The sequence below is a fragment of the Pistacia vera genome, unplaced genomic scaffold (assembly GCF_008641045.1).
Source record: "Pistacia vera cultivar Batoury unplaced genomic scaffold, PisVer_v2 Contig524, whole genome shotgun sequence".
Taxonomy (NCBI): Eukaryota; Viridiplantae; Streptophyta; class Magnoliopsida; order Sapindales; family Anacardiaceae; genus Pistacia; species Pistacia vera.
The window spans coordinates 949663-965976 of record NW_022196362.1 but is presented as its reverse complement, the minus strand read 5'-3'; the positions used below and the strand labels follow the sequence as shown (position 1 = coordinate 965976).

The 16314-nt window shown below is 33.3% G+C and overlaps 1 protein-coding gene across 1 annotated transcript; it reads left to right on the top strand.

The window, feature by feature from the left end:
- Positions 1-4795: 4795 nt before the first annotated feature.
- LOC116106853 lies at positions 4796-15075 on the top strand. The gene is given in 26 exon segments (XM_031393159.1): positions 4796-4950; positions 5033-5185; positions 5280-5439; positions 5614-5932; positions 6583-6723; positions 6805-6997; positions 7093-7223; positions 7555-7767; positions 9015-9114; positions 9117-9173; positions 10214-10261; positions 10264-10386; positions 10389-10450; positions 10540-10552; positions 10555-10626; positions 10629-10676; positions 10679-10730; positions 10732-10797; positions 10799-10860; positions 10863-10899; positions 11129-11208; positions 11657-11680; positions 11683-11731; positions 12444-12528; positions 14477-14614; positions 14974-15075. Coding segments are annotated over 26 exon segments (2631 nt in total). The 5' UTR covers positions 4796-4847.
- Positions 15076-16314: the final 1239 nt, after the last annotated feature.

Here is a 16314-nt window from a genome sequence, read left to right as displayed (position 1 = left end):
ATTAAAATCTAACATTCTACCATCAAAAGACTCATCAATCTCTCTTCTTCAAAAATCTCGAGATTTTGCTCTCTATTCGTTGCTGGAATATAAATTCTGATAATAAAATGATATTTTAAAAGTCTATAGGTGAAAAAAAAAATGTAATTAAACAAGTATTTGGGTGGAAAAAGTCGTTAACTCATTTTTAATTTATGTACAAGGTATAGTCCATGTTTAGTAGATCACGCGGCGTCGTTTCTGTTCACTTTATAAATATGAAGGCTCCCTGCCCCTCTTGGCTGGTGCTGAACTTTTCTCGTCCTTTGATTTCTTTATAGGATTATGGAAAATAAAAACAAATTTTTTTTTCTTTTTGTTAAAATATTTTGTTTTGATTTATTAGAAATAATTACATGAGAAAATAATTTATTATACTTAATATAAATTATGATATATCAATGTGGATAATACATCATAAGAAATGCGTGTTCAATTTGATGAGCAGTGGGTAGCGTAGGTGAAGCCAATTTGATGGTGGGTTCACCTAGCATTTAGGATTCATTTGTTCATTTTTTTTAATTTAAATAATCGGTGGGTGTTTGGGCCAGTTTATCACACCTCGACTGATCATTCAGGAGCGTAGAACTATCGATCGAGTAAAAATTCAAGTAATCACTCTTATTATTAGCAATCGAAGAGGAACTTGAATTCATAAGCTCTTAGTAATACATCAAAGAGTCTTAGATAAAACTCCAATAGTAACCCATGTTCAATGTTCCTTTTACTACAGTATTTCCCTTTGATCTTGACACAATTTATTTATTAAAGTATCAACTTGCCATTATATTAATCTAAATTTTATATGGTGACTTACAAGTAACTTTATTATTTTTTGTTAATATTTCAATATTGTGATTCAATGTCTTGTGAATTGTAATAAAGCATCTTACACTTTTATAATATAAGTGTAACGTTTTTTAAATACAAGGGCAATATTTTCGCCAATCCCAACCTTTAACTTAAACCGTAATTAAGAGGTTAATAATATAATTAACAGTATTATTATTATCGTAAAATAGGGTTGGTAATTTGGTTGATAACCAACGGATTAAAGAACATTTTATTCTAGTAAGAAGAGTTTAATTTTAAATTCATGAACTTGAGATGGATTTGAATTTGATACAAAGAAATCAACCATCAGAGTTATTGTTTAGGTTGGGATTTATGCTCAGACATAGACACAAACATATTATAGACCCTTATCAATAATATTTAAAGTTGTTAACGTTGTTGATATTGTTTTATTTTAATTCTTTTTCAACCATATATTTTGTAATTATTTTTATCACGGATATCTAATTAATTCTAAATAATGTCTATACAGTATTTGTTATGCCTCAAAAGTCACGCTTATATCAGCCTAATAAATGTCTTTTTGTACTAGCTGTCAAACCCATATCTCCTCAAAGATATTCATACCAACTCTATCTCTTTTCAAAAGATGAATGGACAAGAGCCTTTCATGTGTCAAGGCAACTTGCAAAACATTCCTTACATTGAGTGCAAATGTGTATAAATTGACATTTTCTTCCCGAAGAGAGGGGCTAGGCAGATGAGAGTTAAGCATAGATTTGAGCTCAATTCTTTCTCTCTGTAAACACTGTATTTCTTCATCTTAGTATGCCTTATGGGCAATATCATAGAAATAGTCAGAGATCAATAAAATAACAGTGGATGTAGGAGTCGCTTGTTTGAGCATCCGAACCACTATAAAAACCTCTTTTGTCAACCTATTATTTATGTTTTTTGCAACATATATAATCTCGGCTCTATATTCAAATCTCATGGATCCATCACGTGTAATTTCTAAAACCCTCTTAGCACTTTGCACATGCGAGTCGTTGGCGTCCAAAATCAAGCGTCAACAATTTGGTGGCCCATGCAGGTCTCAAACCTGCGTCCAAGTTCCCTGATGGCATGGTTAGATCTCAAACTTGCGTCAGAATTCTCCAATCGCGTGGCCAGATCGCACGCGTCAGAGTTCTTCGATCGCGTGGCCAGATCACAGATCGCACGCGTCAAAATTCTCCAATATTGTGGCCAGATCGCACATGTTAGAATTCTCCAATCGCATAGCCAGATTGCAGATCGCACGCCTAGGTCGTCTTGATCCTCGGCTTTAGATTGCTGATCTTTAACTTCAAATTGCATGTTCAGATCGCTGATCTCTTATGATATGAGGTCGAGCTCGTTATGCTCAGGTAGAACTCATTATGACCTTTTAGGTCGAACTCGTGATGACCTTTCAGGTCGAGCTCGTTATGTCCTTTCAAGTCGAGCTCGTTATGACCTCTCAGGTGTAGCTCGTTATGACCTTTTCAAGTCGAGCTCGTTATGACCTTTTCAGGTCGAGCTCGTTATGCTTTCAGGTCGAGCTTGTTATGACCTTTCAGGTAGAGATCGTTATGACCTTTTCAGGTCGAGCTCGTTATGCTTTCAGGTCAAGCTCGTTAGTCAAGCTCATTATGACCTTTCAGGTCGAGCTTGTTATAACCTTTCAGGTGGAGCTCGTTATGACCTTTTCAGGTCAAGCTCGTTATGCTTTCAGGTCGAGCTCGTTATGACCTCTCAGGTCGAGCTCGTTATGACCTCTCAGGTTGAGCTCGTTATGACCTTTCAGGTCGAGCTTGTTATGCTTTCAGGTCGAGCTCGTTATAACCTTTCAGGTCGAGCTCGTTATGACCTTTTCAAGTCGAGCTCGTTATGCTTTCAGGTCGAGCTCCTAACAGATCGCGATCAACTCCTAGCTCTCAGCACTCAATCGCGCCCGGAATAGTTCGAGCTTTTCAGTTCGAGACTGCAGCCTATAGTGCAACATCCATTCAGATCAAAGACCTTGGTTTCTGAAGCGCGATTACGCACTCCAAAAACTGGGGGACTTCTATTATGCCTCAAAAGTCACGCTTATGTCAGCCTAATAAATGTCTTTTTGTACTAGCTGTCAAGCCCATATCTCCTCAAAGATATTCATACCAACTCCATCTCCTTTCAAGAGATGAATAGATGAGAGCCTTCCATGTGTCAAGGCAACTTGCAAAACACTTCTTACATTGAGTGCAAAGGTGTATAAATTGGCATTTCTCTTCCCGAAGAGGGGGGTTGGGCAGATGAGAGTTAAGCATAGATTTGAGCTCAATTATTTCTCTCTGTAAACGCTGTATTTCTTCATCTTGGTATGTCTTATGGGCAATATCATAGAAATAGTTAAAGATAAATAAAATAACAGTGCATGTAGGAGTCGCTTGTTTGAGCATCCGAACCACCATAAAAATCTCTCTTGTCAGCCTATTATATTATGTTTTCTGCAACATATATAATCCCAGCTCCATATTCAAATCTCATGGATTCATCACGTGTAATTTCTAAGACCCTCTTAACACTTTGCATGTACGAGTCGTTAGCGTCAAAAATCAAACGTTAACAGTATTAAATTACAAGACTTATATATAACGGAATTGACAGTTTTATTTTTTGTAAAAAATAATTGACACAACAATCCAATTGAACTTAGTTTAAATATAATTGTTATTAGCTCCATCATTCTTAATGTTTTGAGAGAAAATCAAAACGAAGGTACATGTTTATGAAAAAAAAAAATAATAATAAGTTCAACAAGACAAAATATATGACATTTAACAAGATAAGACCGTTTAATTTAATTAAAAAAATAGTTATGATATTGGAAAGTCTATTATACCCTCATTTATTATTTTTTATAATGTTTACTATGTTATAAATAATCAATTCATTTCATTCAATTTAACTAATAAATTCTAACATACCATTATGAGATGGTTTCAAAATATACAAAATGACTATTCAACCCTTCTTTATTGATAAAAATTAAAAACTATTTCAGTTAATTGATCTTACTTTGATTTGGTTTATTTATTAACACAAGTTGTTATGTTGTATTCTAACATATCCAATAACTACCTTTATTTATTTTTTATTTCTGTAAAAACATTATATATTGAATAAAATATAAACTGTATCGATTTTGAGGTTTTGTTTTTAATTATTTCATTGATTATGTAATATACATACAAACCAAGCATTAGCTTTTAATGAAAAACTTTTATAAAGATGAACTTCACTTGTTTGTTAGACGTAAGAGTGAACCTAAATAAATAATTTTTCAGATCGATCATAAAAAAGAAACCTTATTTTTTAATTAAAGAAAATAGAAAAATCAGACAAATGTTAGAGGTTAGATTTATGTTTTTGTTTTTATTTATTTCCCTTTTTTGTTATTTTCTTATATGTTATGACTTTTGACAATAACTATTAATATTTTTTAATATCTTATTTGACTTTTAAATAATTATAAAATAGATTTATATTTATACTTTTTTTTTTAAATTAAATTAAATGGTCTTATATTAGTAAGTTTTTTTTTTTTTTTTAAGTTTGTATCTCTTTTTAATTTTTTTTTTTTCATAAACGTGTGACCTGGTTTGAATTTTTTCTAATTTTTTTAAATATTTAAATATGTTTTTGCATTTATTTTGTAATTACTTTGGTTAGTTAATATGCCGTCGTCACTTTAAAAGAAATAAAAAATAAGCAATTGCCACGTTGACAGGTTGCAAGTACTCTTCGTTACCGCCGCATTATCTGATTAATTCTCGCTGTATCATTCAAAGCGCGGGAAAATTAACATCTCAATTAAATTGGCGCCACAAGAGCCCTAACCCCATTTTCGTTACACTCTCACCTCAGATCTTCTCTCTCCACCTCTCCCAGTATCTAAGCCAATCGGTTCTCACTTCTTCCAGAACCTTAACAGTTGTTCACAAATAAAGATGGACATGGAAGGCTTATCTGTGATCTGCGCGGGTCTCGGTATGGTTGAAGAGGACGAACGAGGCAATCGGATTAGCTATTGCAAGGGCGAGTACTGTTTAGGTAAGTTTCGTCAAAAGAATAAAAATTGAAAACATGATCTATCAAGTTACATTTAGAGTAATTTGATTTTCCCAAATTTTAGATAATTTAAAGGATTTGCTGAGATTCTTGAGGCGTGACGATCCACAAACGCGAGAAGTGTTTAAGCAAGTCTGTAAATGGAACATTGTGTCTAAAGATTTGATACCGATTATTGAACACTGTCAAGATGATCGTAATCTTGTCTTAAATGCAGGTAATTTACAGTTAATTTGTTTTTGTTTATATATTTATATATAATTTATTCAGATGAACTTGTAATGATAATTTTCATACTTGGCATTTTGCAGTGAAGGTTTTGGTGTTTTTGACTATGCCCGTTGAACCTTCATCCAATGATATTCCTCAACAGATAGAGTATCTATGGGGTTTGAAGTCTTCAATTACATGTAGTGACACAGTCCCGGTGATTGTATCACTTCTCGAGGGACCCCTAGAAAATTTGGAATGGTAAGCTTAGAATTGGATTTGTGACCGAGTTGACAAATTATTACCAATTTTATTGTTAAAAGGCAATTAATGCTTATCATGTATCATCTTATATGTTTAATTTTGGTGAATTATGTTGATTTGTTTTATCTATTGTGATTATTACTGTTAATTGATAGTTATAAATGTATACAGTGAAGCATTCACGGATGATGACTGGAAGTTGGTACAATTAGTTCTGACTTTCTTCCGCAATGTTCTTGCTGTCCAAGATATTCCGCTGCGGCAGAAGGCTGAGGGTTCTGCTAGTCAATTCATTTCCTTGAGAGATGGATTTCTGGAACTTTTGTTCAATGAGAATGTGATGGACATAATTCTTGTGATAACTCCGCATGTTGGTGGTTCTTCTGGTTATTTTCGACAGGACAACTTGCTTTTGCTGGAAATTTTTCATTACATATTTATAGGTCAAGATCCCGAATTCATTGCCTCTGCTCATCATAAGAGTTCCAAGGTGGGCTACTTTATATCTCTCTTTAACTTTTTGGCAAACAGGGAAGGTTAGACTGAATGAGCTAAGAAACTTTGAATAGAGTAATGATCAATTGGGAAGAAAACAGTACTTTTTAAATATGTTTATGAAAGTTATAAAATGAAACTAGAAACCTGATTTGGTGTTCACAAGTTCGAAGAATATTTTTGATAGCAATATTTTGAAAATTGAAATAGTGAAATGCTTTTCATCAACTATTTAAAAAAGAGTAGATCAGTGAAAATGGATTCTTTTTTTTCCCTAAAAAATAACTGTTAAATATATTAAAAACATCTAAACAATTTCTTTGTTTTCCCTTCAAAATATCTGTTAAATGGATTAAAATTTCTGAACAGGTTTTCGTAAAACAACTATTATCAAGTTTTCTCTAATTTTGCATTTGAAAATTGAAAATAAAAAAGTACTCTTGGAGCATTTCTATTAGACTTATTGAAATTTGCCATGAATAGATCGAGAATTTTTTTTTTAAATAGATTGAGAATTTTTTTTTAAACTTTTAGAATTGCTCGATCTATGAAGCTTCTGTCCATCAACGTGACCATTGATGTAGTTACTCAATTGATTGGCTTTATAAGTCTAATATTTGGTTCTAATGACTTTTTACGTGATAGATGGGTGAAGAAACGAAGGATGCTCTTGATAGTCTCAAATTACTAATAGCAGAGGAAGAAGAGAAAAGAAGGCTTTCAAGACTACACCAGAAAATGGTTCGTCATTCACAGTTTAGTGGAACATTTACAAGGCTTACCATGGTATGAAATTTCACTTATTACCGATGTTTATGAAGAATTCTGTACAGAATTTACTAACATTAGCAATTTTTCTTTTAAAAGGATGGTTCTAAAGCAGTGATCAAGGGGAACCCCACTTCTGCTTCTCAGATCCCTGTGCTTAAACCTCATAAAGGTGGTAAGGGTGTAAGTAATAAGATTGTGTGGGAACATGGAAGCTTACCTTCAACGAAGGATACTATTTTAGGGTTGCTCCATGATTTTGTGGACCAGTTTCTATCAGGGAGTTACAATGGTATATATCTGGAATCTCAATGCTTACATTCTTGCACTTTTTTCTTCTCCATGTTGTTATTGCTAATATTCAGATTTAAACCAAATGTGCATCAGTTTTGATGCAGTCAATCTGTGAGGATATTGAAAAGGAGCATCAAGCAATACAGACCAGTGATATCATTATTTTCTTTCGAGTTGCTCAGTTCATTACTTCATTTCAATATCACAAGATTGTTTCTTCCAAGGTGAGGGAGAAGGGTACTCATATTTCTAGTTTTTGAATCTTCTAAGCTGAGGAGGATTCACTGTAGTTTTAGGAGCTGCTAGCTCACAACAGTCTTATTTCAATTTTCCTAACAAGAAAATATTCTTTGGTTAAATTTTATTGATATGGTGTTGACTTGATTTGAATGTTAGTGAAAGTTGAAAATGAATCTGTGACATTGATCCCAAGATGTGCTCTCATTTTGTTTTGTTCTTTATGTGACTAATTGTCCTTGAAAAGCTTAGTTGGCTTTTTAATTATAGCTAGTGTTCATTCAATAACCGTTGGTGGGAATTTATTTTATTTAACAGCTCAATGCAGAAAGAGACACATCTGAAGCTTCCCCTACAGAATGTGCTGACAACACTTTGTTTAAAGGCAACATTTGTGGACCTATTGCATTTACAATGGACGAATCAATGTTTCAATTGGTCATTTCAAAATGGCGTATTGCATTTGATGGCTTGAAGGAAACAAAAAACCATAAGTTTCTATCTGCTGCGGGTTCTCTTATGAAAAATATGGTGATATATACTTCCTGGTTGACTAAAGTTCTTAATCCTTGCATCTCTAAGTTCCTTGTCCTTGCTTTGCAAAATATTATTGATGTCACTTAGGCTCCCATATATGCCTTTAGTTTGACTTTGAATGTGTGCTAAAATTATGTAAAATTTCTGCATGATTTTACCATTCCAAGTTAGAATTGTTACTTTATATTAGATTTGTGTTAACACCTTATATTTTTAACTGATTGAATTCTTTTGTATCTATTTTTCTTATTGATCGTTGTTGTGTGAACAAAGGAATTTGTATAAAATGAAATTTTCATTTTTCATTTCCTATATTTTGAAACATTTCCACACACAGATAGTTTTTGTTATATATTCAGAACTTGTGTAAGAGAAGTTTACACAAGTTCTGGATAAAATGATGACACTCTTTGTTTTATTTCATATATTAAGAATTGATCTTTGAAGTTTCATCGTATTATAGAATTCTGGTCTAGCATCCAACATTTGATACATGAAATTTCTAGAATGAAAATTCTTGAGCAAGCATATGGTAGTTATCATTGTTATTTTTCCTTTAATGTTTATTAGATGAATCATGACTGCATATATGTAATTCTTTGTCAAGCTATTAAAAGTAGAAAAACGCATTAGTTTTGTTACATACAAAAAAACTTGCTATCAATAGATATCTTCCTTCTAAGTAGGCTAACAGGTTTCTCGAAAAACCTTGTGTAGTTGAACCTTTTCATTTGTCACAAGATCAAAAAGACTTAAAAGTTGGCAAAGTGAAGTTTCACTTACTGCACATTCGTACATTGCATATTGCTGTAAGTTTATATTGTGAGGATGTTGAACATCGATCAATCTTCTGTATATAGCATCGTCTAGTTCCACCTTATAATGCCTTTTTAAATCTAAGTACAGTTTCATATATGTGCTTGCCAATGCAAAATGTTCAATGTAAATATTCTGTGATCAATTTGTGTCTCTAAGGAAAAAAGACACCGAGTGTAACATTGATGAGAAAAATTTTTTCAAATATTGCAGTTGGTAATAAAAAGACAACCTCATGGTTAACTGTACACAATCCTTTTGAAAATGAGGTGGATTTGATTGTGGATGCTCAAATCTATAACTTGAAGTTTCAATTGCAATATTACTTCTTAACATGAATTTATCTTGCCCATGTTGATTGACTTGTATTTTAACTTCACAAATTCTTACAAGCCAAACTTGGCACTGGCTTTTCTTTCATGTAGATTCGCATTAGATTTGGTGCTTAAGGCATGCCAGAAGATTCTAGGAGGCACAAACACGCGCATCCTTCTATACAAGTTTTTTACGATCAGACTGAACAAGGATGACACAGTTTCTCTTGAACCTAATCAAGGTGTTTGACACTCACAAACACCCAAAAGGTTTCCCCTTCAAGCTTTAAATTCTTTTTGCTGATTTTGTCTTATACATGAAATTATTATTTATGTGAACTTGGTATTGCAGATTATAATGGGATAAATGATCATGCTGCACAACCTTTCACCTTGTTTCTTTTCTACTTTCCTATTTAATTTGATTCTAACATTTTCGTTAGGGACAGTTATTATAAATACGTAAGGGTGTACAAGTACACATGTTGTGTGCAAAAAACCATATACTTGGTGATGCATGTCTAGAAATTTGTCAAACAAAATATGGCCTCTGATGCTATTTTTGTATTCTTCTTTCCAGTGATCTTGCAATTTAGTAGAAATGATATAGTACTTGTACGACTCATGGAGATCTTCAATCACGTGTTGTGTTAGGGTATGTTTCTTATTTGTGGGTGATTAGGTTGGAAACTGGTTAATTGTGGTTATCTTAGGTTGTATCTTCATCCACATCACATAATTAATGTTATTGTAATACCAGACATATTACTCTATATAGCTAAAACATTCTGGAACATAGGGATTTGATTAACTAGATATTGAAAGTTCTGAATGCTTTATTATGTGAAGTCTCCTTGTGTTTGTATATTTTGCATTTTTATGTGCTAGTTGATGTTTCTGAACGTTTTATTTTGTGTAGCCCTCTTTTGTGTGTGTATGTAGTTCATAATATTTCTTCTTTGATTTTGGTATTTATGCACATGCCTTTCTTTTCTGCTGCAATAATGCAACAAAAATTTGTTTTGTGATTTAGGTTTCTAGAAAATCAGGAAGGGGGAAAAAAGGAGATTGCCAAGGGCAATAAGGAATCTGGAAATGAATTAATTGAGGATCATGCTACCATTCGAATGAGGACTGCATCTCAAATGGTGAACCTCTGCAGATGATTGCATGTCACGAAGGGAACCCAGATATGCAGCTTCTGCTCAAAAACATGACATCCCTGCTAAATTGATAAGCCTGAAATGTTGGCGGACATTGAGAATCCTGATTCAATCTGTTCAGAAAAAAACAACAGAGGGACTGATCAGCTGATGATCATCTTTGTTGCAGTACTGGGGATTCTTCTGAGGGTGAGCAGCCAGTACAACTGATGAAGTTGATTTTAAGGTTTCTACTTTCCTTTCAGCTTTTGCAAATTGCAACATCATTCAAAAACTGTGCTGGTTCTGAAGTTTTATAAGCAATTCCAACCGTACCAATCATTGCTAATTTGCATGTTGCGGCGCATCACTGATGACCTGGAGCTCTCTCCAATGCTATATCAGGTAAGGATTTGAAACTGTTGTTAGAGGCTATGAACAGTCCCATGAATGTAACTCTCACATATGTAATATTTCTGGACAAATTATTGCAGTTATCGCTCCTCACTATATCTATGACATCTTGGCTGAGCAGAGGGCATGCCCAGACAAAGATTATGCAAATATTGTTGATTTTTTGACCAGATGATCCGAAGAATGCTTAAACGAATGAAAAACCAGCCCCTACTTTTTGTGAAATTCTCTTCTGGAAGACTTGCAAAGAATGTCATTACATTATTGCTGATATTTATTCATGAACTTGGCAACATAAAGAAAAAACCGCAATGGCAAAATAGCTTAGAGTTGGAGATATGGGTCATCACAGGCCAACGGATGGGTTCACAGAAGCATAGCAGATGCATTGGGTGATGATGAGCGGATGTTGTGATTTCCCATGAACTAGGGTATCAGAAGTAACACTGGGCTTATAATGCTAACAGTCTCTTTTTTTAGTATTTTACCTATTTGGTTCAATAATAAAAGCTTTCAAACACTAAGTTGGATGAGCACCAGATTTAGAGCAGTCTGTTGAAGTTGATTAACCTGCTGATTTCATAATTTTTTGTTTCTTGATGCATAAATAGAGTTATACCTTTAATATTCTCATAAAACATCATAAATAATACCCATATTCTTGTGCAGAATGGAGAAATTTCCTTTGAAGGAGGAAGGCATGGCTTCTTTCATAGTCAGCGAGTTGACGAGAAAGAAAATTCTGAGAAGTATGATATTTATGACAATCTTTGATATATTATTTTCTTATATAAAGTACTTCAATTTAAACTTCTGTGTATTTGGGTTGTGCGTGGGGAATTTTCATGCAAGAGCAATCGGAAAGGTTTCTAAAAGAAAAGAAGACTTTTTCTCAGTGAGAGTGGAACATAAAATCTCGGAAATCTATGAATAGGTTTGCTTCAAGTCTATCTTTAACCATGGAAGGCATTTTCCTAAAAATTATCTCAGTACCATATTATATTATATATATATATTATAATCACCACTGGTCATATTTTACATTAATGAGTTGATGTGTGATTGTTTTTTATCTCACTCCTAAGGTTAAGATATGCTTATTTTTGTCATATTCTTACTTTAATAATAGTTTAGTAATTTCACAGTTTGTCTGACTGCATCGTTTTGATATATTATGGTTGTTGTAGATTCAAAGATGATCGAACTGTAGTCATCTTATAGCGAATCCCTAGACGCTGATGGTAAAGTTTCAGCTGCTCAAGTTTCCAACAAGCTTAACAACTAGGATTTAAATTCCATCAAAGAAAAGGTGCGCCATACTGGTGTACTTTACTGCTGGTCCTGATAACCTGGAGAGAACAAAAAGCTGTTGAAACCGAAATAATGTTCACAACTCAATGACCAGAAGGAAGTCTTCTGAGGCAACCTTGTCAGTACTTTACTAATTTCTCATGTTTTAATCATCTTTATAGTTGCCAAGATACTTTCTTTTAGTGTAAGAATGAGACACACTTGATGAAGTTATGATTTGGAAGAACATATTTCATGTGAAATCCTAGATAATGGATTTTTGCATTTTATTAATGTTTTAATGTTTTTGCAGGAACACTAAAAAGAGTGCGTGTTCAACAGTGATCAAGAGGCTATGATTAAAGTTTTATTTGAACGGTGAGGATAAACTAAATTTCTTTACTCATACAGGCCTCCTATCCTTGATGTGATGTCCCAAGATCTTTGTTCACTGTTAAATCTTACTGGCTTAACTAGTTAGTATCCACATAAACTGATTTCTTCTTTGTCCACTGGGTATCCTTAAACAATGGGGTAGGTTGGCACTATAACCATCCTTTTATGTCTTAAATATACCTCAAAAGAATCACTCTCAGCGGGGGTTAACTTTATTATATGTTAAAGAATAATTAATTTGGGTTTTTCACTGACAGGTACAAAGTCATAAGAGTGTACTATAGATTGCAATATGCAGTTGGATGGTGGAAAAAATTCCCGCTGCCCAGGTCTCCCGTAAACTCAAGCAACTTGGTTTGCGTCCTCACCAGAAGAGGTCTGAAGCCCAAATGCCTTGAGAGATGAAGAACCAATGACTCTCTATTGTTAAGCACAGATTGGACAAAGAACATTGCTATCACTCAGAATAGTAGTTAGATATTCATATTTTTGAATATCAAGGTTTTTTGAGTATTGGCTTTTGATCTTATGCAACCATGTTGCTCATTTGGATCAGTTTTCGTGGTCTTAGATTTCCAGCATGCATTTGCTTTTAGATATTTGGTAGATGGTGATATATGAGTTTGGAATTTTGACATAACTGGTAACTTACAAGTCACCACTTTCATGTTTTTCTTAGTCTTGTCCAGACCTTATCATACTGTATTTTTCTTTGAGCTTCTTTTTCCATCATTCCATTTGGAGTCAGTCTTTTTGCTGAATTCCATTAGTTTCTTATCTTCTAGTTGCACTAAAATTAATATACGGCTTTCATCTGGCAGTGTTTTAAATTGAGGTGTTGGTCTGGTAGAAGTTAGAAACTCTTGTTAAACGTGATACCATATGGTCATTACATCCGAGGTATTAAATGCATTTATTTATGACTTTATGATTTTTTTCTTATTGTTCATCTATCATGCATCATTTTTCAGCTCCATTAACTGTGAACATGTTTTTTTCAGACTGCTTGCATTTAGTACAATTGAGAATCATTATATTACATTCACCTTACAGATTTCTCTTCTTAATGTCTAATGCTATTTTGCAGAACTTTCTCTTATAATAATCAATCATGTAATCCTCAGAAACACCTATTCTTTGTGTTCAGATTCTTTTTTGAAATTTAGTGGGCATATTTTAGCAAAATCCTAATGAAGTATTTATTCATTTATATGTGTGTTTATATTTCCTGTATTCAAGGCATTTTTAATTCATTGTATGAAATTCACTTCCAAATAGTGGTAGAGTTTTGATGTTGCAAAGCATAGGAGACTTGAAGTTCTTTTATCTAATAATCTTTGTACTTTTAGGCGCAAAAAAGTAAGCAATGATTGTGGCGGCGGGTTTTTTTGAGGGATCGCAAGAAAAGATATGCAAGGAAAACTTCAATGATTTTGATGATGAAACCTTAAGCTCTGTTTTCAGTAAGTTGTTCTCTCTCTCTCTTTCACTCATCTATTGTTAGATTAATGGAGCTATATATGTAACTATGGTGAAGTTTTTTCATGTTTGTTGAAAATCCATAATGCAAGTAAGTTTTTCATGTGTGTTTATATTTCCAAGTATTTAGGCTATTTTATTCATTGTATGAAATTACTTCACTATGTGTAGAGTTTCTGATTGTTGCAACATAGATACTCATTATGTAATTAACCTTTGAACTTTAGGCGTAAATGCATGATGGTGGCAGCATTGTTTGTGTGAGGATTGCAAGGAAATCTGTGATGATTCTGATGATAACTAACCTGTTTTCAAGTTGTTTTCTCTCTCTCTTCACCAAATCTATTATTAGATTAATGGGCTATATTAGGTAATTATTGTGTTTATTTTTTTTTCAGTTTTCTTCTCTTTCTATTTCATAAAATTTTTAGCCATTATGGGTATATAATTATACTGTTTTGTTGATAAAACATGACTCAACATCGAACAAAATAACTGCGAAACTGCTTATCCTTAGTTCATTTTTTTACTTGATTTATGTATTTTATGATATTATCAATGGTACATGCAGATTTTTTTTTTTTTTCATTTTTTATCATTGTTCTTCTAGGTTACATGTTCTACATTGATGATATGAATGCAGGTTCATAAATGCAAGTCTTCTTACTTTCTTTCCATTTACCTAAGAAACATATATGTCAGTGGATCGTTTTGAATTTAGAAATTCATATGTTTTCTTTTGCTTTTGTTGTTACTGATATGCAGAAGAGTTACGTGTATAATGCCGGCCTTAGCAAGTTTCCATATTTGAACATAATTATTATTATTGTTTACCTATATTTTTTTTATTAGATCATCATTGTCATGCTTGTTGGACACAGGAAGTCTAGGAAGCTCCATTCAAAGCCAAGGATGACAGGCTGGAAACAATACAGGTTGAGAAGACAAATGAAGATGCTGGAAACTGTTGTACTACAATGCTATGGGAAGGTACGTTACCCATATTAATCTGGCTTATAAACTAAAGAACAGGAAAAGCAAAAATCCTAATCTAAGTGAGTTGGACACTTGGACCTTAAGGAAAAATTGTTATCCTTTTCATATACTTGGTGAATAAAGCATAATTGTTGAGAAAATAATAACTTCAATGAGATGTTTATCCTTGTCTAGTGATTTAATTAGGTTGACTTTATTTTCTCTTTCGAAGGGAGGTTGGAATCATCTAGTCAAATGGATATTGCGGAAACCAATCAAGATATCCTATTAAGCAGGCAACCAGGAAGGCACTTCAGTTTCTGAAATGAACGGCTCTAATATTTCAAGTTTTTCACCTGTCAATATGCTGATGATTTGCCACATCACTCATGGATGATGAGTTGGCAGATTCGTATGATGTTGCTGCTGTTGAAATACTGAGTAGTGCTGTAAGTAAAAGGAAGCTGAGGTGGTAATGATCCTGAGATGAGGACTAAGATGAAAGCATGATCAGTTTTTTTCTCTCAAATCTTTTAACTATCTATTCAATTTGAGAAATCTTAAGTAGCTGTTACCTTCCATAGAAAGATTGCTGGCATTCAATCTTTGAATTTGCAAGCCAAACACTTGTTCAGTTTTCAACCGCTTCTCTTTTGAAAGTTTTTTTATATCGACTAATGGGTTTTGTGTCGCCAATTTACCTGTAGGTGATCATGCAGTGACCTTCTGCGGTTTCAGCTTGCATTATATTTTGGGAGAGCTTAAATTGTGTATTATATTTAAACAGATATTGTAAGGACAAAGGGGCTTGCAGGATTGTATACTTGTAGGAGCAGATACGGGGTTTTATGGATTTTAGCATGCTGTGCCAAAGCTTGTGATGTAATTTGATTGTTTATGATTTGAAATGCTTTCTTGTACATAAGGAATTCCTAAAGATTCCAATACAATTTCTTGTAATTTGCAATCAAAGATAATTTAACTTTATCACATTCTTTTTCAAGTCAGGCTTTTAATAGCTGGCTTTTCTTATTTATGTGTAAATGTTGAAGTCATAATATATAATCATCTCAAATTACCGTCTTTTTGCATATGTACATGATGATTTATCTCGTCATTTCATATCAACTCAAGATGTAGATGTTCAAAGATTTCAAAAATGAAACTTTAATTTAATTGTACTTTTATTATTAATATATTTTCTTTGGGTTCTTTTTGAATAACTTATTGTTCATTTCCATGCTTTATTCAAATGAAGGTTTGGTGTGTTCTGATGTTTTTATGTCTAACCTAGCTATGTTCTTGTTCTAGTTCCAGACATCAATGCTTTCTTTAATCACCGTTGTGCTACTATGAAGGAAAGTGCGTTGGTATCTCATTTGGTTACACTTGTGCATGCATCAGGATTCTTAGAGAGATGCAATTCATGCCTACCCTAATGTGGTGAGGTGGTTCTACACTGTCTCAAGTCTCAAATACTTTCGAAGAAAACATGAAATCTATATTTTCCTCTGTTTATTCCATATCATTGTTTTAAACCCGGACGAGGGCAACCGTTTTACTGTCCGGGTCACGTTCAATCGGTCCCAACCGGTTGGACCGTTCGGTTGGATCGTGGATGTCAGCAATATTTTATTTTTAAAAATTACATATTAACCCCTTAAATCTTAATATATTACAAAAATCCCTAAAAAAAGTTTAATTGTCCCTAAATT